This window comes from Lontra canadensis, unplaced genomic scaffold (assembly GCF_010015895.1).
Source record: "Lontra canadensis isolate GAN:19392208 unplaced genomic scaffold, GSC_riverotter_1.0 scaffold23, whole genome shotgun sequence".
Classification (NCBI taxonomy): Eukaryota; Metazoa; Chordata; class Mammalia; order Carnivora; family Mustelidae; genus Lontra; species Lontra canadensis.
In genome coordinates, this window is record NW_022631017.1 from 23,636,363 (window position 1) to 23,661,359 (window position 24,997).

A 24,997-nucleotide genomic window follows, 5' to 3' on the forward strand; every position below is an offset into this window, starting at 1 on the left:
ATAGACGATAGCTAGATAGATAGATGGATGGATAGATATACAGATAGGTAGATAGAAAGATAGCGTTTCCAAGTTAATATAACACACACATCTGTATCTGTCTATATCTGTATCTATAACTCTCTGTATATATAAACACTGTACCCCCATGGTTAGTATTATTTTTGCAAAATTTTTAAAGGGAATATTGAATTCTCCTCATGCTCAGATAACTTTTTGCAGACCAAATAATTTGTGAAAATATTACTTTCATTCTATCATTTCTTTTTTTAAAATGAAAAGGAAAAAAAAATCCTTATTGATCAACTCTGTTGTCTGAAACCACCAGCATCTGTGATTAAGTAGTGAGCCCTATATTTGGTAAACAGACTCATAACTAAAATCTACTGTTTTTAAGGTACTTTATAAATGCTACCTTACTGAATTTATCTAAAAATCTGACTAAAATAGGGATTGTTAGCATTGTATTACAACTCTGAAAATTAATGCTTAGAAAATTTAAGTAACCTACAGAGCTTTGGCTAAAATGTATTAGAATCAGGTTTCAAATCCACTATAAAATGCTATCTACAGAGTGTGAGAGAGAATACACTGTTATCTGATTAAATGATTTGATTTTGAAGGCCTAGGTGAATTCTATCCTAGAGTACTGATAAAATCTGCAGCATGAAAAATATTTGCAAAAATCATGGAAATATGAAATTTACCATAGGATGAAATACCACTCCAGGTTTATAAGGAAAGTAAAATGTAGCAAGCATTGATTTTTTTTTTTTTGCAAGCACTGATTATGACCTCCAGTAAAACTTAAGGATTGCTTACTTAACTAATATCTGTCAAGTGTAGAAAAAATAAGTGCTCATTAGAAATCAGTATAGGTTCACTCAAAATAAACATATGGACTTACTGCTACAGTTACTGTCTGTAAAATATCTGAGATCCTTCCTGAATCCCATTATGATATCAAAATCATCAGAAAGTGTGATATATCATATCTCAAATTCAGCAAAAATAATAATAGCCCCCAAATGTTCAACCCTATTTACATATATGCCAGGCCCAAAGCTGATCCCTGTAGATAGATTTTTTTTTCTCATTTATTCTTATAGGAAACTTATGTGGTAGATAGAATTGTTCCCCCTTTTACAGTTGATAAACTAATGCTGACAGCAATTAAATAATTTGCTCAAGTCATAAGCCAGTAAATATCAGATCTATGATCCAAACTCTTCTTTGTTTAAATAGGCATTTGACAGAATGTTTCTTGATATTTTCACAAACAAGTTTGAAGAGATGGGCCAGATAGTGATTTGTTAACAAATATGATGACTGTAGAAGGTTCTCTGCACTAAATAATGTGTGCTGGGTTGTAGGTTCACATCTCCAATGATGAGACATAGGCTTTGTGTTTCAGCCAGTCCTGTTCAAAGTCGTGATCAGTGATTTGGATGAGATATATCAAAGAAAGCTGGAAGTGTTACCTAATGTATTAGATGGTGGTCAAGAAGCTGAAAGAGCCTGACAGGTAGACATATGAACCACAATTAACAATGAATATAAAAGATTCTGAACTTAGGTAGGCTGATTTCATTCTTCTTGTTCATTCATTCTTGTGGCACTTAATAAATATTTCCAATGGGCAGGTATTGCAGTAGCTGACGAAAAGATGCTGAGATGAAGAATGCAGAGGACTTGCCCTCTAGGAGCTTATATTCTAGTGTTTAGGGAAAGAGCAGAGGAAATGATGTGTAGTAGCAATTCCTGTGAAACAGGAGTTTTTACTTGACTGGAGAGTCATGTATGCAAGATCCAGATCAGGGAAGGGAGTACAGTCACTGTATTTGCAAATCACAGGTAGAGATTTTAATACCTATTTTAAGAGAAATTCTCAGTGATCAAGATTATTAAGTGTTTAACTTGAAGAGATTTAGGAAGTAATTGTATTTTGTAGACATTTGAGGACTTTCCTTGAGAAATGGGAATTAGACTTAATCTTCGTAGTTTCACAGGGCAGAACTTGGATCACTGACTGAAAGTAAGAATGAGATGTGTTTTCATTCAACATGAGGAAAAACTTCATAGCTTATAATTGTACAAGATGAAAAGGGCTGCCTTATAAGTATCCATTTATTCAATAATGTATTGAAGAAAAAGTGGGTAGGCATCCCTTTAAGGAAAGAGGGCTAAGTTAAGCAACTTCTCACCTCAGATCTAAGGTATTATATAATATTAATGTTATATTATTTTGATTTAGTAGAGGAATATATACCACCAGTATTCCCATGTGCAAAAACCCCCACCAATATCAGATATTCTAATCTATTATTGAAAAGGTACTAGAAAGTATACTACCACACTTGAGAATATAATTAAACTTCTTATCAGACATCTAAAATACAGGATATTTTCCTAGAGATTAATTTCTTTTTTTAAATTTTTTTATTTATTTTTATTTTTTATAAACATATATTTTTATCCCCAGGGGTACAGGTCTGTGAATCGCCAGGTTTACACACTTCACAGCACTCACCATAGCACATACCCTCCCCAATGTCCATAACCCCACCCCCCTCTCCCAACCACACCCCCAGAGATTAATTTCTATACAAGATGAATATTGTGTTTCAAAGTAGACAGGAAAATCATATGAAAGGTCTCTTTCAAAAAGTTTCAAAAATAGCATCATGATTTATGTGTCGTATTTGTGGACTTAAACAGAACATTTGATTTTGTTAACCAAGTTTAGTATGTCAGCAACTCTGAAAAGATTGACTGTCCAGAGAAGGCTAAAATATTTACTCGTTCTGTGAAGAAATTATATAGAGTTGCAGGTGTAGGAGCAGCAGACCATATTTTTGTATCTCTGTATTTCTGGTAATGATCAACATTATCATTAAGTGTTTTGAGTCAATTATTAATGTTAGGTTATGTAAAATAATTCATTATGCAGTGTGTTTATTTTTAAATGCAAAATGCTGGGACATCTGGGTGGCTCAGCCAGTTAAGCTGCTGCCTTCTGCTCAGGTCATGATCCCGGCATCCTGGGATCGAGTCCCACATTGGGCTCCTTGCTCAGTAGGGAGCCTGCTTCTCTCTCTGCCTCTGCCTGCTTGTGCATACTCTCTCTCTCTCTTTCTCTCTCTCTCCCTGACAAATAAATAAATAAAATCTTTAAATGCAAAATGCTGATAATTGTACAAGATCCTACCTATTCTTTGGGGACATGGTTGTTCACTTAACTGTAACATATGTTCTTAAAACACTGTCCAGCTAACTCACAATTTGACACCTTGCTGAATGATTTAGACTGGAATTTATGGGTAATTTATCTCAGAACCATTATCTCTTGCCATGCTGTATGGAATGGCTATTTTATTGCTAAAATACTGGTTCTTTTGGATGGCCGAATAAAAGAAGATCATGGTACTTATACAACAAATCCTAATTCAGAATACAACAAATTATCTTGTTCTATTAATCATATTTCTTTAAAGTTATTAGACTGAGACTTGGCCTTTTTCATTTTAAGGAGGCTTACCTGTTTGATCTATACTTCCTATATTGTACATTCAGCTATGCAGAATAGTCATCAAATGACTACCATGATTCAGTCACTGTGTTGAGCTAGAAGGAGCATTTAGCCCAGACTTGGGACATCAGGGAAAGTTTATCAGAGAAAACAACATTTAAAATGAGAGCTGACATGAGTAGCTGCTAACCAGGTAAGTGGAGGGATTTGCATATAAGAAGTCCCAGAGGGAAGAGAGAGCATGACATAATATAAGAATTTCAGATGGTCCTCTATGGCTTTCACACAGCATACGAAGGTGGCAGTGCCTAAAGCTAAGGCTGGAGGGGTAAGCAAACAGATGATAAAGGTATTTCTTGTCATGCTGGAAAGTGTATAATTCATCCTGAGGGCAATGGAGAACTAATGCAGACTTTCCAGCAAGAGAAAGGCATGGTTTGATAAGTTCTATAAGATAATCATTCTGATTGCAGTGTGGGGAAATGATTGCATAAAAAAAAATAAAATTAGAAGCAGGATCTTTAGCTAAATTCTGTTCCAGTAAGCCAGGTAAAAATGAGACTAGCCTGATAAAAAATAGTAGGGACAAGGAAGTAAAGAAACAGAGAGTAACAGAATCATGGAACACACTGATCAAATAGGCTCTCTGGGATGAGAGAGGCCTCTCGATAGCTGGCCTGGGCAATTGAGCAGGTGATAGTGACCCAAGATGAAATGGACAATACAGAAGTATTAGCAGGTTTAAAGAGAGATGAGCTTAATCTTTGATATTTCAAATTCAAAGTGCTTTTGTTATGCAGTAAGATCTATCCAGGAAGCATTTGGAAATGTAAGTCTAGAACACATTAGAGACATCTGGCCTGAATATATAAAATTTAGAGATTTTGGCAAATAGGTGATAACCAAAGTCATAGTAATGGGTGAGATCACCAATGTAGAGTGTATAGGGAAAAGGGGAGAAAAGAAAAAAAAAAAAAAGAAGTGAGAGCCAAAGTAGAATCAAGAACCCAATCTTAATACACAGAAAGGGAAGAAAGAGTCCATGAAGGAGCATTAAGAAACAGTAGCCGAAGAGTTAGAAGAAAAATCAGCAGACCATACCATTAAAGAAACCATAGGAAGAGAAAATTCAAAGAGTAGCCAGAAATATTAGCTGCTGCAGAAAATTCATGTATCATAAGGACTTAATATTATCAGTAAATTTGGATTTATCAACAAAGACCTCATCAGTGAGCCTGGAGTCAGGGTAATGTGAGAAGACTTTTTTAAAGTGGGGAGTGGTGAAGGGAGATAAGGAAATAGAAATCAGGAATGTAAACAATGCTTTTAAAATGCTTATCAAAGATAGGATGGAAATTTCCAGAGATCTGAGGCCCCAGAGATATTTTTGAGCTAGAGAAGTCTGGGCCAACCTCAAATGCAAATAGGAAAAATGAGCAAAGAAGGGAAAAATGCAGATGCTGGTGAAAAGGGGGAGGCAGAAAGGCAAGGAATCCAGTTTAGGAAGAGAGTAGCTTCAGACAAAGGACAAACACCACTTCCTCTGGACAGAAATAAATGTTAAAAGGATGGAAAGTACTGCAAGACAGATGGCAAGTCTTTCACAGGAATCTGAGGGAACACTCTAATGAGTGCTTCCTCTTCTCTGAAAATAGGGGACTGTCGTCTGCTGAGAGGTGGAGATTGAGCGTATTGGAAGTAAATATCCTATTATATAAGAAACTGGATTCATTTTACATTATTATAAAAGACATCTGTAAGTGGTGTAATGCATTTTCAAATATAGCCCCCAAAATGTAAAAACCAAAACAATGGCCTAAAATTCATCATGGTAATGTCATGATTTCACCCTATGCAAGAGCAGAAACTCTGAAAAAAAGAGTCAAGAGAAGTCCTAAAAAAATTTATAATTCCAGTGTGGAGGAACTGACTTCAGTTACTGTGTGTTATGATGACCACACATACAATACCAAACTTTGGCCATTAGAACACACATGAAAAGTAAATATGTGCTTCTCTTTTGAATGAAGCCAAAAGCCTAGCATAGAGGATGTGGGCAAAGTTCAACATGGAGCCCACAGGCATCTCTGTAGCTCCAGCTAAGTTGCTCAGATCAGTTCCATAACATAGGTAGCTATTTTATTACTGACTTTTTTGCTTCTCAACTTTTCTTCTGAGATTCTTTATAAGAAGTCATCCTTATAAACCACTCCAAACCCTGTTATAAAAATCAAGCAAAAATGCAATCCATATTCCTCCTTTTTCCTCCATTTTCTCAACTCCCCAAGTCAAGTATCACATTTCCTCTACATAACAGTCAGTATTGCATTCCTGCTGCCTTGTTTCTTATTTGGCATTTTTTTAAATAATTTTCCCAAAGTAGAAGTAAATTAGTATAGAGTTGGATGTCATTTTACCTTTTTCTCTTGCTTGATTCCTTTCAGTGCTTGACATATAGCTCTCCCTAAGTCCTCATTGCATGAATTATTGCAATGTGTTAAGTATAATTTTGCCTTATGAGAACTTTAATTACAAAACTACACAGTATTCTGAAACTATTCTCATTTCCTTATGGAACTGTCTTAAAGCCCATAGCCCAAGTGCCTTTCTATGCGAACATGAAAAAGAAAATTTTGACTTGGGATGCCTGGTTTCAGTGTGGGTCCACTCCATTTATAAAGAGTTATCTACATCTGGCAAGAATTAGATGGATAGCATCAGTAGTAGTAACATTAGTATAGTAACTTGGGTGACCTTTGTTCTGTTTTGTTTTGTTTTGCCTCTTGTTGCCTCTTAAAACATATGTGCTTGGTTTGGTTTCAGAAAGTCCATTGACAGACATTCACCAAGGTCCCAGGACTTTTAGTACTTATCTAGCACCATTCTAGAAGAAATATAAATGGCCAGATGACGTAACAAATTATAGAAATGTGTGAAGTAGGGACACCTGGGTACCTCCATTGGTTAAGCGACTGCCTTTGGCTAAGGTCATAATCCTGGAGTCCCAGGATCAAGTTCCACATCAGGCTCCCTGCTCAGCAGGGAGTCTGCTTCTCCCTCTCACCCTCTCCTCGGTCCTGTTCTCTCTTTCTTATTCTGTCTCAAATAAATAAGTAAAATATTTAAAAGAATGTGTGAAGTATGTTCCTCAGATTACAGTAAGAGAAAAAATTTACACAGAGATTGATACAGGAAAAAAAAGAAAGGAAATTCTTATTGTCAGTATAGCTGCAACAGCCTGGTATTGGTTTCTCTTATGAAAGAACTTTTAAAAAAATATGTATACCAATATATACATGATGGAATACTATGCAGCCATCAAAAGAAATGAAATCTTGCCATTTGCGACGACGTGGATGGAACTAGAGGGTATCATGCTTAATGAAATAAGTCAATCGGAGAAAGACAACTATCATATGATCTCCCTGATATGAGGAAGTAGAGATGCAACATGGGGGGTTAAGGGGGTAGGAGAAGAATAAATGAAACAAGATGGGAGTGGGAGGAAGACAAACCATAAGTGACTCTTAATCTCACAAAACAAACTGAGGGTTGCTGGGGGGAGGAGGGTTGGGAGAGGGGGATGGGGTTATGGACATTGGGGAGGGTATGTGCTAAGGTGAGTGCTGTGAAGTGTGTAAACCTGTCAATTCACAGACCTGTACCCCTGGGGATAAAAATATATTATATGTTTATAAAAAATAAAAATAAATAAATAAAATTATGTATACCAAGAGGCACCTAAGTGGCCCAGTTGATTAAGTGTCTGACTCTTGATTTCAGCTCAGGTTATGATCCCAGGGTCATGATCTCAGGGTTGTGAGATCAAGGCCTGAATCAGGGCCTGTGCCCTACACACCTTCTCCCTCTCTCTCTAAAGTATATATATATATATATATATATATATAGAGAGAGAGAGAGAGAGAGAGAACTCCTTCAATGATATGTATGTGTTCACAGGAGAACACATACTTATAGGTGAAGAGCTGTATGACAAATTACATTCTAACTCTCAGTAAATAAAAACAAACTTCTCTCTTTTCCTTTACAGAATTGTCAACATCACACTGCTGGTGACTTCTGTGAACGATGTGCTCTTGGATATTATGGAATTGTCAGGGGATTGCCAAATGACTGTCAGCAATGTGCTTGCCCTCTAATTTCTTCCAGCAACAAGTAAGATTAAGAAATATTACCAAATTTCCCAACAGTAGTACCATCTGTGTAGCACACAGGCTTCTAGGATTTAACTATTTTTTTCCATATAGACGAAATCTCTGTTTAAGATAGACATTTTTTTAAACAATTTAAAAACATGACAAAAGTGAACACATAATGCTCTGTGGCTTATTTTTCCATTAGAAAATAATGGAAATATTTACTGTCCCAAGTAAATAATATTAATTAAAATGTAAATACTAATATTGACATAATTTATGTTTATGCAATAAGTGATACATATATACACATGTTTGTAATTTTACACACTTTTATAAGTATCTTGTATTTGCATATGGTTCTGACACAAACTCAACTATGAAGGATTGTTTAGGAGCATATTATGTGACTTTTGTGACTCCTTCCACTTGCTTTGTGTGTTTAATTCACAATTTGTAAAGAATTATTAAGAAAATAATTGAAAAAAGTAGCTAAAGGAGGGTGACTTATTTTTACATTCCAAAATAAGTCCATATTTCCCAGAATCACAGTCCCATTCTGTTAAGATGGTCTGAGCCTGGTACCATGGAAACATAGCCATAAGGGGAAACAAAAACCAGAATATCTTATTGCAGTGCTGTCTGCACATTCTGCACTGGTTTATCTATTGAAGAAAAGCCTTGTTGCAAAGTCTGTCTATACTTGAAAGTATAAGTGATTTATAGACTTCAATCTCTACCTGGTAGGGCAGTTTTTTCCTCTAAGAATTTACTTTTGAAAAGAATGTAGGGCAGTTTGTTCAGAATTAGAATCCTGGACTCCTTTTCTTGAGTATATGAGAGCCACAAAGCAATTGAGATAGATGATTCCCCCCTGCTGACTCAGTTTTTTTTTTCCTTCATCATTGGCTTTATATACATTCTGAAAACATTTTCATGTAATTTGTCTCCCTTTCTTCTGAAAGCTCCTCTTTTTTTTTCTGCTTATGAGAATCAAAGGTATTTTTGTCAATGTGAATTTTTAGGCAAGTGGGATATAGATGGGGATAAAATACATGTTCTTTTTGTTCATGCAAACACCAAGTGGTAGGTATATGAAAAATAACATTATTTCTATTTTCCTTTCCCTAAACTCCCTCTGATGACTAGATTTAAACAAGAGAATGTTATTTATTATATTGTTATTAAAATATGAGTCATTAGATTAGAAAGATTCAGTAATTAACTGATAATTTCTTTGATAACAATGAAGCATAACATCTGTTGAAAAGGCTCACAATAAAATGTGTCTTAAGAGAAGCCAACCTAAATGTAAAGGGACTTCAAAGGTACAAATACCACACTTAATGTTGGAATCTTTAGGAACATATTGAAAGAAGTAGTAGCATTTATAATAGATCATAAACAGTAGATTAAAAGTTTTTTACTAATGGAGATAGCAGGAAATTACATGAAAAAAAGCTTAGAAAATAGAAAACACAGTTCTTCACGTTTAAGAACTAATAAGTAAGAGTTTGGAGCATGGAGTTCAAATAGATGAAAATGAGCGGATCAAATGAACAGGAGAATGGAGGCCATGTTATAGAAATCCTTGAATACCCATCTAAGAAATTGCTATTTAATTTTCTCTGTAATGAGGAAACACTGCAAGTTTTTAGTTAGAACAAACAAACAAAAAGGTTAATGTGGCCAGAGCCACACTTTAGGAAGACTATTAGGGGAGAGCTGTGTAAAATGAATTAAAACAGGCAAAGAAAAAAAGCAAAGAGTGCGATTAATATAAGCTATTGCACAAACTTAGGCAAAAGATAATGAGAACATAAAGATAGGCGGTAGTAACAGGAAGGGAGAAGAGGGGACAGGTGTGAGAGCACTGTTGAATGCAGCTCTCCAGGAGTGCTAACTAATTAGACATGAGGAGTTTGGGCCAGGCAGGAGTTGAAGCCAAAGGTTGTTAGCCAGGTTGACCTCAAAAATGGTAGTGCGATTAACCGAAATAGGGAAACCAGGAAAGAGCTGCTCCAGAGGATAGACAATTTATGTTCCAAATAGGTTAAAATTGATATGAAAGATCTGTCCAAATGGAAATATGCAAATAGCTGCAGAAAATGGAAATAGAATTGGAAGGGCAGATGAAGGAAGAGATATGTTAATAAATGAATTAAAATTGAATAAGATTTCCCGGGGTTATGTCTCCCAAGGGGAGCGTGTGGAAAGAAGGAAAGACAGAATTCCCTACACTAGAGAAACCAGAAAAGAAAGATGAGCCACAATGGGAACTGTCAGGGAGGCAAGGGAATGTAGACCACATGGCTAAGGATACCCCCAGGGAGAAAAGCAGCTGCTCTCAGAGAAGTCTGAGTACACAGGGGAGCCATGACCTGTGAGGGTCACGGAAGAGTTTTGACGGTCAATCCAGGAAAACAGACGTTATGTTACAAGGATGGCAGTTTATAGCTTTCAGAGTTTTCAAGAAGGAAAAAGAGTGCTACCTTGATTGGTTAGCAGGATTAATAGAAAGGTGTGTTTTCATTTTTGTTTTCTGTGATTTGTATAATTTAAGTACATTTTTATGGAAAGGACCCTCTAAGAATCAAAATACCAAATCCAAGTGGCTAGTTCAATGGTTTTCAAACTTTCTTAACTGCAACCATTGTAAGAAATCGTTTTTTAATATCCTAAGTTGGTACATGTAAACTTCTGTGTATATAATATAAAATATGTTTATAAATATGTATATATTCTATAACTTTTATTCAATTTCATTCTCCCACATTATTAGAAGAAATTTTATTCCAAACCCGCTAGAGTGATTTCATGACCACTCATATGACCACCTAAAGCTTGGCACATTAATTAACAAAGCAAAGACCTATGAGTGCTAAGAAGGGAAGAGTTAAAATAAAAAGCAGAGAGACAAGCCAAGGCAAAGAAGAGAGGCCCTTCTTCCCAAGATACAAAAATAAATTCTGACTATTGGAGGAAGCTGAGATACCCCTCTTCAGTGGCTTTGATCTGTGCAGCCAATGAAAAGTAAGGAGTAAGTCATGGCTAGTGATTACTAACTCCCTTGCACACATTCGTTTTTCAATATTTCTTACCATGACAAACTGTCAACTACCATGACAGTGCAGTGTGGCTCAGGGTTTTCTGCCACCTACTCAAGGAAAAGTTAGATACTTTTCAACAGAGTAGAAGAAACTGTGAGCCCTCTGCAGTCTGACCACCTTTCCCCTTCAGTGCCCTCTCTTCCCTTCTACAGTGATGTCACGTCGGAGTACCCTGTTCTTTCCCAAACACGCCAGCCATCTTTTGCCAGACAGAGAAAGACAAGAAACTGTGTGGTTTCATTTACACTGGGGATTTTTTTTTTAAATATGGTCTCATAGAAACTGACTCTGGATGGTGGTTACTAGGGTGTAGGGAGTGGGGGAAATTGGGAAAGGCTAGTAAAAGGATACACATCTTCAGTTATAAGATGAATGAGGATTTTTTTTTTGAGATTTTATTTATTTATTTGACAGAGAGAAAGAGAGATCACAAGTGGGCAGAGAGGCAGGCAGCAAGAGGCGGGGAAGCAGGCTCCCTGCTGAGTAGAGAGCCAGATGTGGGGCTCGATCCCAGGACCCTGAGACCATGACCTGAGCCAAAGGCAGAGGCTTAACCCACTGAGCCACCCAAGCACCCCAAGATGAATGAGTTCTAAAGATCTAATATATAATATGGTCATTGATAATATTTATTATATTGAAACTTATATTGAAACTTGCTAAGCAAATAGAACCTGTGTTCTCACCCCCCAAAAAAGGTAGTTATGCAGGGGTGATAGATGCATTAATTAATTTGTACATCTATGTATATCAAATCATCCCATGCACACTTTAGTTATAATTTTATTTGCCAGTTACACTCCGATAAAGTTGAGCAAAACACAGTAGGTACATAACGTGATATCAAGCAGTGAAAGTGCCTCCACAGAAAATAAAGCAGCCTCAGTGAACTGAGAGTGGCTGGGGTGCCCTGTTAGCCAGGGGCCTCATGAAGAGCTTCATAAACAAAGGCTTATGCAGAGATGAAGGGAGTAATGGGGAGAGCCACATGACTGCCTGGACAAAGAGTAGTCCACCAGAGAGAAAATCACATGAGTACACTGTCCTGGAGACTGGCCCATGCTTGGCAGACAACATGGATCCAGGGCAGCTGGTGCAGAAGGAATGGTGTCTGGAGAAGCATGACCAAGATATGTTTCAGGGAATCTCCAGTGACTAATGAAATGTCCAAACTGCTAACAGTCTTCGAATAGCAAGGGGTGGCTTGGAACAGGGATATGCAATGATGTTAGCGATGGAAACAGGAGCAGCAGTTTCAGGTAGAGTGGATGTTGAATGTGAGAGAAAGGAGACAGAGGTGGCTTATGGCCAAAGAAATGGAAGTACAGAATGATCATGGCTGAGACAGGGAAAATTATGGAAAGGTCAGTGGGATTGTTTTAGAGGGGGGAAACTCAGTTTTAGATCTGTTAGGGTAGATGCAAACGTTTTAAGCCTGAATGAGATCATTGAGGGAGAGAGGGCAGGACAGGTTAGGAGAAATCTGAAGACTGAAGTGTAGGGCAAATAAAGAGGTCAAGGGCATGATGTATATTCAGCAAAGGAGACTGAAAAAGAACAACCAGTGAACTGGGATAAAAACAAGAAGAGGGTGGGATCCAGGAAGCCATTTCATCTGTATAGTATCCACAGGAACAACACAGACTAGCAGACTCCAAATCTTAGAAACTCTCTTGAGGCAAATTTGGAGTTAGCAGACATAAGGAAATGTCTAAGATGGCCGCCAACAGAAAAGCACAGGATTTCTGAGTGGCCCTGCACATAATATGTGAATGGAGGGTAGATGAGGGAGTTGTGAGTCGAAAGAATCAACTCTAACTTAAAGTGACTTGTAATCCCTACGCCCTCCTTCATAAGTCCTTACATGTGATTTACGGAAAGGATTCAATATACCATAATATCGTAATTCAGAAAAGTTTATATCTACTCTTCAAGGAGAATTATAACATTCTTGCATAGTAATTGAGACAGATATATTACTATAAAGGATTATAATTTAATTAGGTTGGCTCTCTAGAGTTTCACTTGAAATGTCTAAAACTTGTTTCCAAGTGCCTATATATATAGATATACATATATACACATATATGTATGTGAGTTCAAAATGTGATATATGAGTGTGTGTATGCGCACGTATGTATGTGTGTGTACAGATTCTCTCAGCATCAAGCTTTAACTGAGAGAGCTAAAAGCTTGCCAGAATGTGTCAATTATGCATTTGTGGATCTATTTTGCGAAGGCAAAAAATAAATTTGTTGGATAATGAGTTTGTGAGTAGTAGATCAATTTGTTCACGTACTTCACAAAGGTTAGAGTTTATTACTCATTCATGTACTATTGATTCCGTGTACTAGAAGACAGTTAAAATAGGGTCATCATGGCCCCTGACTGATAGGGAGTTGTGGTCCTGGTCTATACACAACATATCTTTGTCAACAACAACTTCTTTAGCAGACCAACACAAAGAAAAAGAGTGTTCGCAGTGTTACCGTCTTGCAACAAATATATTCTTTTTTTTCCTTCCAAGTTTCTGATGCATTATGCAGTTTTATCTAGTGGGAATCCTGTACTTACATTTGAAAGAAGTTTGCAACAACCTAAAATTACATGTTAGTACAGGTTAGTTTTCAAGTCTTGCTAATTGTTTCGTTTGTAGAGAAAGATGATCAGAAAACCTGGCAAAGCCTGGCTGGCTGTGGTCTACCAGTGCCAGAGTAAGAACAGGGCAAGTTATATAAGACCTACTTAGTAGAAAAGATCATAAAATTGTCAGAAAATCTTATTCATTTTCATGTAGAGAGCTTTCCCATCATTCCTCACACGAAATCACATTCCTTTGTGTTTAAAATAAATTTAGTTTTAAATCCATATGTAAATTAGAAAAAGCACTCTTACTTTATGTGAAATATTTATTCACAATTCATGTGTTGAAGGGCTAGTGGCAATTTGGGCTGAGTTTTCAGAAAAAAGAATTATATAGCTCCTAGGACCAGTTTCTTTAATTGAAAAATAGTCAGTAATACTTATTCTGCTATCAGACAAATGTGTGTGAATGCTACTCCTATTTTTCTTTCAATTCATGAAAAACAGGACACTTGCTGGATGTTTAATATTTTCATGGTTTTCATATAATGATTAAATTTTCAAAATGTTTCCATTGTGTGAAGCATTGCAAATTCATTAAAAAATGATCATATTTATTTGTCAACTATTATTGGTAATATTTTGTTGTGATACCTTACCCTTGACTAGAAATGTATATATAATTATAAATATGCCATTTATAACTACCCCCAAATAAGTGCCAATCATCTGGATAATGGACAAAATTACTTAAATATATAAAATAAATAGGTTAAAAGATTTTTTACAATTTTTTTTTTCTTTCCAACTCAGTTTTAGCCCTTCTTGTGTCATGCAAGGCCTCGATGATTACCGTTGCACCGCTTGCCCACGGGGATACGAAGGCCAGTACTGTGAACGGTATGCAGTCATGATCCTAGAGATCATCTAATAAAGGATCACAGTAGAAATGTAGTCATTATTTTCATAATGTATTTTCATTTTCTCTAATAGTTCATATGCTTTCCACACTTATTTTTTATTTTTATATCTGTAGAAACTTTCTCCGAAGATAGTCGTTTATTTCCACCATATATATATACACATGTATGTATATATATAAAAATGTGCTTTGGTATTCATGGTTAGGCTAATATTCATTTTATGCCCTTGTAAATACCAGAAGGATGATGACTAAAAGCATCCCTGGACACCAAGGCTGTTATCTGAAGTAATTTATGAAAAAAATGTTCAGTAGTATACTACATTTATCTATGTAAGCATGTAAGTATCTATGTTCCCACTATCTATGAATACAGATATATAGAAAAGACTAGAAGGGTGCAGTGAAATGACAATTACTGTCTTAAGCCAAAGTGATTATAGAAAATGTATTTTTTTCATATCCATTAATGTTTAATCAATAGGAGTTGACAGTTCATATAGCTTATAGATGAACAGGGCATATATTATCAAATAGGAATGCCTTGAATTATTTTTGCAGTTCTCAAATGTTGTTACAGCTTTACTTTCATCATCTCCAACATATAAATGATCAAATTATATTTCCCTGAAAAATTGCTTTTATTCAGCTAATTAAACCAAAGGTCTTGGTTAAATTTTTATTGTAACTTTCCAAATGAATTTGTTCCACTTCTGAGAGCTTCTTAAATCATTTGAATCACCTTATGACCTGCCTAAGCTCATCAGCTCAGGTCTAAAATTGCTTACATGTTTTGAGTGTCCCTGTAATGTAGGAAACCCCTCCCCATGTTTTATCTTTGTTTCTTTTGTAATTAACTCTTTTGAGCATTTAATCAATCTCAGTCTGCTTAGAATAGAATTCTTTCACCTGCAAATGTTAAGAAATAATTTAAGTAGACTTATTTAAATGGTCGAGCATTTATAATCTTACATTGAAAATAAAATAACAATTAAAACCACAAATATGTAAAAGCTTAGTTAAGGATAACTTTTTTTTTTTTGCATTGCCTTTTCTAACCAGCACAAGATATATTAATTTTCACAATTATCTCTGCAAATTTCCACTGAAGATAATTCGGGATTATCTGCCTAATGTTTGTAATTTTTGGCTTCAGCCTCCTGCTGTCTCTCAACTTCCTCCCATGCTTGTCTCTGGAACAAAAACTGTGGGTGTTGATTATAGTTAGCTGACCATATATATAATTTATTGTCCAAACCAGGATACTCTAAGGAGAGATAGGAAGTGTTTTAATAATTAAATTAGGACAACAGGTAATGTGGGATCATTCTGGGCAACCCAGAGCATATGGTCCTGCTAGGATCTTGTTATTACCAGGTTTCCAGTAACATAACCCACAGTGGTATATACTTAGGTGAATGGATGTGTGAATGAGTGGAAGAGTCAATGAATTGATTTCATATTGGGTTCATCCAGTTGGATTTTCTTTCTAATATCTCAAAGTAATGTTACATAATTTATTTCCATAACATTAACCCATTTCAAGATGGAATCTCCACCTTGAGGATAATATGACAGAAAGACCAGTAAATTAAGTAGAAAATCTGATAGTTTATTGCCACTTAGCTTCTTTTTGTTCAAAATTAGTGGGTTGAATTACTTGGTCATTTTGATCTTTAAAATGCATGAGTCTAGGAAAGCCCAGGTGTCAATATATAATTTTATTTATTTATAATTTTAAAAAAAAGAAGACTTCAAAACAATGTTTATGATCCAGAGTAGTGGTAGACAAAGTGACCCACAGAATTTGGCCCATTGCCTGATTCTGTATGGCACTATAAGCTAACAATGGTTGTTACAGGCAAAAGTTTACAATCAGTGTGATGATAGGAAGCACTAAATTTGACACCTTAGTAAGAACTTCCTTCTTGTTAGTAGATTGATTTTACATTAATACATTACTATTACAAAGTAATTTGTACTCAAATATTGTTGTTGTTGTTGTCGTTGTTGTTATGTCTTGAATTCCATCAGCCAAAAAAATGCTTAGAAATGTATTTATTCCTCACCGAATGGTTTTGATTTTGCATCTTGATCTGGAAAAGTGTAAAATCGGTACTGGCTAATTCTTTACAGGAAAAGTGTACTGGCTCCTGATCTATCGACTCTTGGTATCACTTTGGTTCCATCCAACACAACACAAACACAACAACTGATATTATTAATCTTCTGCTTTTTCACTGTTTAAATCCAGATGTGCCCCTGGCTATACTGGTAGCCCCAGCAGCCCTGGAGGTTCCTGCCAAGAATGTGAGTGTGACCCCCACGGCTCACTGCCTGTCCCCTGTGACCCCATCACAGGGCTCTGCACATGCCGCCCTGGAGCCACAGGGACGAAGTGTGACGGCTGCAAGCATTGGCATGCACGCGAGGGCATGGAGTGTGTGTGTACGTACACTAACTACGCCATTCGTTCTGGGGGCCCTTTTCCAACTTCGGTCTCGTTTCCAGTGAGAACTACTGACTCTTTTTTATTTTTATTTTTTTCTGCAATAGCTAATGCTACTCGTCATTCTTCCTGACACTATCTATCTACCTTATGCTGTTTGCCTGCTGTTTTTGTCTCTGTCCCGTGGAGTCCAGAACAGCTGAGAAAATCCTCAGCATGCTTTAGTCCGTGCACAGAAGACCTACAACCAAGCTTCTAGAGGCATATTTTATTTTATTTTCTCCAGCTCAGAGTTTGTAGTTTTATGCAGGGTTGGCATAGGCTCTGTGACAGATTAAAGACCTGGGTTCATTCAATTTTTCAGAATCCTCCTGAATTTGTAATCCGCTAGACAGGCACTTTAGGCCTTGAATTACAACTGACTTTTCTTTCCTAGCTTGTAGGGAAATCCATGGGCATACTGCTTCATAACTTTCTCTTGAACTGCAGATCCTGAAAGCAGTGACAGTGAACTCAAGTATTTTTACTCACAGGTGCAATAAACAGAAAACAGTTTGCTTTTTTTTTTTTTTTGAAACTGCTGCTGCTGGCTTTAGTAATCCCATAGGCCATATACAAAGTACATTGACTATCAGTAGTTAAATATAATTAGATTATATAAATTCTAATCTAAAATTAGGTTATTTATAAATTTAGGAGGGACTGTTACATTCTTTTTTGTCGAGGGAATTTACATTAGTGGTCTTAATTCTTTTTAAAAATATATAAATATAAAATATTTGATTAGCTTTGATTTTAATACTTACCTATTTTAGTGTATTTATGCATGCCAGTATTTCTAGTTTTCACATCTTATGTGTGTGTTAATCTTAATAGCATTTTAATTAGAATTTTTGTTTGTGTTCCAATTTTATAAGAGTTACCTCAAAAGCTAAGGCTGGCCAGCATGGATGTGTGTATGGATGGATTTGAAGTATAATTAACATACAAAGTTATATTAGTTTCAGGTGTACAACATAGTGATTCAACAATTCTGCACATTTCTCAATGGTCACCATAAGTGTAGTCACCATCTGTCACCAAATGACTATATTCCTGATGCTATACTTTTTATACCCATGACTTACTTATTTTATAACTAGAAATTTGTACCTCTTAACCTATTTCACATTTCACACAACCACCACCACCTCCTTTCTGGCAGTTATTACCTTATTCTCTGTATTTAAGTGTCTAGTTTTTCATTTTTTTGTTTTGTTTTTTAGGTTCCACTTACAAGTGAAGTTATATGATTATTTGTCTTACATATATCATGCAATGCTCTCCAGGTCCATCCATGTTGTTGCACATGGCAAGATTTCATTCTTCTTTATGGCTGAGTAGTATTCCACTGTATATATATACATCTTCTTTACACATTCATCTAACAACGGACATTTGAGTTGCTTCCATAACTTGGCCATTGTAAATAATGCAATAAACATAGTGGTGCATATACCTTTTTGAATTAGTATTTATATTTTCTTTGGTTAAATACCTAGTAGTGGAATTGCTGGATTGTATGGTATCTCTACTTCTAATTTTTTGAGGAAACTCCATACTGTTTCCACAGCAGTTACACCAATTTACATTCTCACCAACAATGAACAATTACTTTTTCTCCACATCCTTGCCAACACTTATTTCTTGTTTTTTCAATTCTAGCCATTCTAACAGGTGAAAGGTGATAGATATTGCATCATGGTTTTGATTTTCATTTCCCTAATGACCAGTGATGTTGCGCATCTTTTCATGTGTCTGTTGGTCATCTGCAGGTCTTCATTGGCAAAATGTCTATCCAGGTCCTCTGTCCATTTTTAATTAAATTATTTGGGTTTTTTGATGTTGAATTGTAGAAGTTTTTTGTATATTTTGGGTGTTAACTCCTTATCAGGTATATCACTTGCAAATATCTTCTCCCTTTCAGTAGGCTGTCTTCGTTTTGTTGGTGGTTTCCTTTGCTGTGCAAAAGCTTTTTATTCTGGTGTAATCCCAACAGTTTATTTTTGCTTTTGTTTCCCTTGCCTGAGAAGACATAGATAATAAAATATTCCTAAAGCCAATGTCAAAGAAGTACTGCCTGTGTTTTCCTCAAGGATTTTTATTATTTGAGGTCTCACATGTAGGTCTTTAATCCATTTTTTGGTTATTTTTTGTATGGTCTAAGAAAATGGTCCAGTTTTATTCTCTTCCATGTAGCTGTCCAGTTTTACCAACATCATTTGTTGAAGATACAGTCTTTGCCCCACTGTATAGTCTTGCCTCCTTTGTTGTTGATTAATTCACCATATAAGCCTGGGGTTTTATTTGGGATTCTTTATTCTGTTGCATTGATCAATGTGTCTATTTTTGTGCCAGACAATACTGTTTTGGTTACTACAGCTTTGTGATATATCTAGAAATATGGGATTGTGATACCTCTTTGTTCTTCCTTCTCAAGATTGCTTGGGCTATTTGGAGTCTTTTGTGGTTCTATGAAAATTTTAGTATCATTTGTTCTATTTCTGTGAAAAATGCTATTGGTATTTTGATAGGATAGTCTTTTGTGGTTCTATGAAAATTTTAGTATCATTTGTTCTATTTCCGTGAAAAATGCTATTGGTATTTTGATAGGAATTGCATCCAATCCGTAGATTGTTTTGGGTTGTACAGACATTTTAACAGTATTAATTCTTCCCATCCATAGGCATGGGATGTTTCTTTGTGTCACCTTAAATTTCTCTCATCAATGTTTTATAGATTTTAAGAGTATAGGCCTTTTACCTCCTTAAGTTTAATTCCAAGTATTTTATTATTTTTGGTACAGTTGTGAATGAGGTGGTCTTCTTATTTCTCTTTCTTCCACTTCATTATTAGTGCATAGAAATGCAACATATTTCTATATATTAATTTTGTACCCTGCAATTCTACTGAGTTTATTTATCAGTTGTAGAAGTTTTTTGGTGGAGTCTTTAGGGTTTTCTATGTATATAGCATCATGCCATCTGCAAATAGTGACAGTTTTAGTCCCTTCTTACCAATGACTACCTTTTGTTTTCTTCTTGTCTTATTGCCATAGCTAGGACTTCCCGTACTATGCTGAATGAAAGTGGTGAGCATGGACATCCTTGTCTGTTCCTGATATTAGGGAAAAAGTTCTCAGTTTTTCACCATTGGGAATGAGAACCTGTGGGTTCTTCATGTATGACTTTTATTATGTTGAGGCATATTCTCTCTAAATAAACTTTATTGAGAATTTTTATTATGAATGAATATTGTATTTGTCAAATGATTTTCCTACATCTATCAGAATGATCCTGTTTTTTTTCCTTTATCTTATAATGTGATGTAGTATACTGATTCATTTGTGAATATTAAACCACACTTGTATACTTGAAATAAATCCTGCTTGCTTCTGGTGAATGATATTTTTAATTTATTATTTAATTTAGTTTGCTAATATTTTGTGGAGAATTTTTACATCTATGTTCATCAGAGATATTGGCCTTTTATCCTTTTCTTTGTAGTATCTTTGGTTTTGGTATCAGGATAATCTTGGCCTCATAGAATAAATCTGGAAGTTTTCTTTTCACTTCTATTTTTTTTTAATACTCTGAGGCGAGTAAGCATTAACTCTTCTTTAAGTGTTTGGTAGAATTCATCTGTGAAGCCATCTGGCCTTAGACATTTGTTTTTTGGGAGGTTTTTTTTATTACAGATTCAATTTCATTACTAGTAATCAGTTAATCAGATTTTCTATTTCTTCCTGATTTAGTTTGGGAAGGTTATATGTTTCTAGGAATTTATCAGTTTCTTCTAGGTTATCCAATTTGTTGACATACACTTTTTCATAATATTCTCTTATAATTTCTTGTATTTCTCCAGAGTCTATTGTTATTTCTCCTCCTTCATTTCTGCTTTTGTTTATTTGGGTTCTTTTTTTTTCTTGATGATTCTGGCTAAAAGTTTATCAATTTTATTTATCTTTTCAAAGAACTAGTTCTTGATTTCATTGATTATTTCTGTTGTTTTTTCTTTGTCTTTTTTCTGTTCTAATCATTATTATTTTCTTTCTTCTACTACCTTTGGGCTTTGTTTTTTCTTCTTTTTATAGTACTTTTTTTTATCTTTTGTAACATTTGTTTGTTTTATTACTCTAGCTACATTTTTTTTTCTCTTTACTTAAATTCAATTAGCCAACATATAGTACATCATTAGTCAGACATAAAGTTCAATAATTCATCAGTTGCATATAACACCCCGTGCTCATCACATCATGTGCCCTCCTTCATGCCTATCACTCAATTACCCCATCCCCCAACCCACCTCCCCCTCCAGCAACACTCAGTTTATTTTCTATAGTTAAAAGTCTCTCAGGTTTTTCTCCCTTTCTGAGGACATCCCTTTCATTTTTCCCTCCTTTCTCTTTTGATCTTCTGTGCTGTTTCTTATATTCCACATATGAGTAAAACCATATGATGATTGTCTTTCTCTGATTGACTTATTTCACTCAGTGTAATACCCTCCAGTTCCATCCACATGGATGCAAATTGTAAGCATTTGTCCTTTCTGATATATATAGAACACTTCTTTATCCATTTATCTGTTGATGGACATCTCAACTGTTTCCAAACTTTTCTATTGTGGACATTGCTGCTGTGAACATTGGGGTGTAGGTGTCCCTTCAGATCACTACATTTGTATCTTTGGAGTAAATACCTAGTGGTGCAATTGCTGGATCATAAGGTAGCTCTACTTTTAATTTCTTGAGGAAATCCATACTGTTTTTCGGAGTGGCTGTATCAGCTTGTATTCCCACCAACAGTGTAAGAGGGTTCCCCTTTCTCTGCAACCTTGCCAAAATTTATTTCCTCACTTGTTCATTTTAGCCATTCTAACTGGTGTGAGGTGATATCTCATTATATCTCACATCTCATCACAAGCGATGTGAGGCATTTTTTCATGTGTTGGCCATCTGGATGTCTTCTTTGGAGAAATGTATGTTCATGTCTTTTAGCCATTTCTTGACTGGATTATTTATTTTTTGGGTGTTGAGTTTGATAAGTTCTTCGCAGATCTTGGATACTAGCCTTTTATTTGATACATGATTTGTGAAATATCTTCTCCCATTCTGTAGGTTGCGTTTCAGTTTTGTTGAATTTCTTTTGCTATGCAGTTTTCTTTTTTCTTTCTTTTGTTTTTTTAAGAGTTCATTTATTTATTTATTTTGACAGAGAGACTAAGCACAAGCAGCGGGGAGCAAGAGAGGGAGAAGAAGAACGTTCCCCACTGAGTGGAGTGTATGATGCGGGGCATAATCCCAGGTCCCTGGGATCATGACCAGAGCCAAAGACAGACCCTTAACCAGCTGAACCACCCATGTGTCCCTGTGCAGCTTTTTATCTTGATGAAGTCCCAATATTCATTTTTGCTTTTGTTTACCTTGTCTTTGAAGACATGTCTAGCAAAAAAGTTGCTGTGGCAGAGGACAAAGAGGTTACTGCCTGTGTTTTCCTCTAGGATTTGTAGATTGCTCTAAGTAGCATAGACATCTTAAAAGTATTTGGTCTTCCAATCCATAAGCATGGAATGTTTTTCCATTTCTTTGTGTCTTCCTTAATTTCTTTTATGAGTACTCTATAGTTTTCTGCTTACAGATCTCTTGCCTCTTTGTTTAGATTTATTTCTAGCTATCTTATGGGTTTTTTGGGCAATTGTAAATGGGATCAACTCCTTAATTTTTATTTCTTCTGTCTCCCTGTTGTTATATAGAAATGCAACTGATTTCTGTGCACTGATTTTATATCCTGACACTTTACCGAATTCCTGTATGAGTTCTAGCATTTGGGGGGTAGAGTCTTTGGGTCTGCCATGTAGACTATCATGTCATCTATAAGGAGTAAGAGTTTGACTTCTTTGCTGATGCAGATGCTTTTCATTTCCTTTTGTTGCCTGATTGCTGATGCTAGAACTTTTAGTACTATGTTGAACAGCAGTGTTGATAGTGGACATCCCTGCCATGTTCCTGACCTTAGGGGAAAAGCTCTGTTTTTCCCCATTGAGAATGATATTCACTGTGGGTTTTTCATAGCCTTGATGATACTGAGATATGTACCCTCTATCCCTACACTGTGAAGAGTTTTAATCAAGAAAGGATGCTATACTTTGTCAAATGCTTTTTCTGCATCTCTTAAGAGGATCATATGGTTCTTCTCCTTTCTTTTATTAATCTAGTGTATCACATTCATTGATTTGTGAACGTTGAACCAAACTTGCATCCCAGGAATAAATCCCACTTGGTCATGGTGAATAATCCTTTAAATGTATTCTTGGATACTGTCCTGTTAGCTAGTATTTTGGTGAGAATTTTTGCATCCATGTTCATCAGGAATATTGATCTGTAATTCTCCTTTTTAGGAGGGTTTTTGTCGGTCTTGAGATCAAGGTAATGCTGGCCTCATAAAAAGAGCTTGGAAGTTTTCCTTCCATTTTGATTTCTTGGAGAGTTTCAGAAGAATAGGTATTAATTCTTCTTTAAACGTTTGGTAGAATTCCCCCGGGAAGCCTTCTGGCCCTGGGCTCTTGTTTGTTGGGAGATTTTTTTCTTATTACAGCTTCAGTTTCCTTGGTGGTTATGGATCTGTTCAGGTTTTCTCTTTCTGGTTCAGGTTTGATAGTTTATATGTCTCTAGGAATGTGTCCATTTCTTCCAGATTGCCTAATTTGTTGGCATGTACTTGCTCATAATATGTTCTTACATATATTTACATTTTTACATATATTTACATATATTTACATTGTATTTCTTCCATGTTGGTTGTGATCTCTCCTCTTCTATTCATGATTTTGTTTGGGTCCTTTCTCTTTTCTTTTTGATAAGTCTGGCCAGTGGTTTATCAATCTTATTAATTCTTTCAAAGAACCAACTCCTAGTTTCATTGATCTGTTCTACTGTTCTTTTGGTTTCTAGTTCATTGATTTCTGCCCTGATCTTTATGATTTCTCTTCTCCTGCTGGGTTTAGGCTTTCTTTGCTGTTCTTTCTCCAGCTCCTTTAGGTATAGGGTTAGGTTGTATATTTGAGACCTTTCTTGTTTCTTGAGAAAGGCTTATATCAGTATATATTTTCCTCTCAGGACTGCCTTTGCTGTGTCCCACAGATTTTGAACAGTTGTGTTTTCATTATCATTTGTTTCCATGGGTTTTTTAAATTCTTCTTTAATTTCCTGGTTGACCCATTCATTCTTTAGTAGGATTCTCTTTAGCCTCCGTGTATTTGAATTCTTTCCATATTTCCTTTTGTGATTTAGTTCAAGTTTCAAAGCACTGTTGTCTGAAAATATTCAGGGAATAATCCCAATCTTTAGGTACAAATTGAGACCTGATTTATGACCCAATATTTTGGAGAATGTTCCACGTGCACTCAAGAAAAATGTGCATTCTGTTGCTTTAGGATGGAATGCTCTGTATATATCTGTGAAGTCTATCTGGTTAAGTGTGTTATTCAAATCCCTTGTTTCCTTGTTGATCATCTGCTTAGATGATCTGTCCATTGTAGTGAATGGGTTGTTAAAGTCCCCTACTATTTTATTATCATCAATGTATTTCTTCAAATTTGTTATTAATTGGCTTATATAATTAGTGGTTCCCAAGTTAGGAGCATAAATTTTTATAATTGTTAAATCTTGTTGTGTAGCCCTTTTAAGTATGATATAGTGTCCCTCTTCATTCCTTACTATATCTTTGGTTTAAAATCTAATTTGACTGAAAAAAAGTTGCTACCCCAGCTTTGTTTTGATGTTCATTAGCATGATAAATAGTTCTCTGCACACTCATTTTCAATCTGGAGGTGTCTCTGGGTCAAAAATAAGTCTCTTGTAGACAGCATATGGATGGTCTTGCTTTTTTATCCAGTCTGATACCTTGTGTCTTTTGACTGGAGCATTTAGCCCATTTACTTTCAGAGTAACTATTGAAAGGTAGGAATTTAGTGCCTGTAAAGTCCTTGTTTCTGTATATTGTCTTGGTTTCTTTCTGGTCTGTATTACTTTAGAGCTCTCTCTTTGCTTACAGGATCTCCTCTAATATTTTTATACGGTTGGTTTTGTGATCACAAATTCTTTCAGTTTCTGTTTGTCATGGAAACTCTTTATCTCTCCTTCCATTCTGAATGAGAGCCTTTCTGCATAAAGTATTCTGGGCTACATGTTTTTCTCATTTAATACCCTGA

At 35.6% G+C, this 24,997-nt stretch overlaps 1 protein-coding gene across 5 annotated transcripts in view; it reads left to right on the forward strand.

Moving 5' to 3' along the window:
• Positions 1-24,997, forward strand: part of LAMA2 (laminin subunit alpha 2) — a 634,066-nt gene that overhangs the window by 429,105 nt on the left and 179,964 nt on the right. For all 5 annotated transcript variants that reach the window (XM_032862519.1, XM_032862522.1, XM_032862520.1 and 2 more), the window contains 3 exons: positions 7,581-7,705; positions 14,193-14,279; positions 16,556-16,749. In XM_032862519.1, coding sequence (XP_032718410.1) covers positions 7,581-7,705; positions 14,193-14,279; positions 16,556-16,749 — 406 coding nt within the window. The remainder of the gene's footprint in view (positions 1-7,580; positions 7,706-14,192; positions 14,280-16,555; positions 16,750-24,997) is intronic.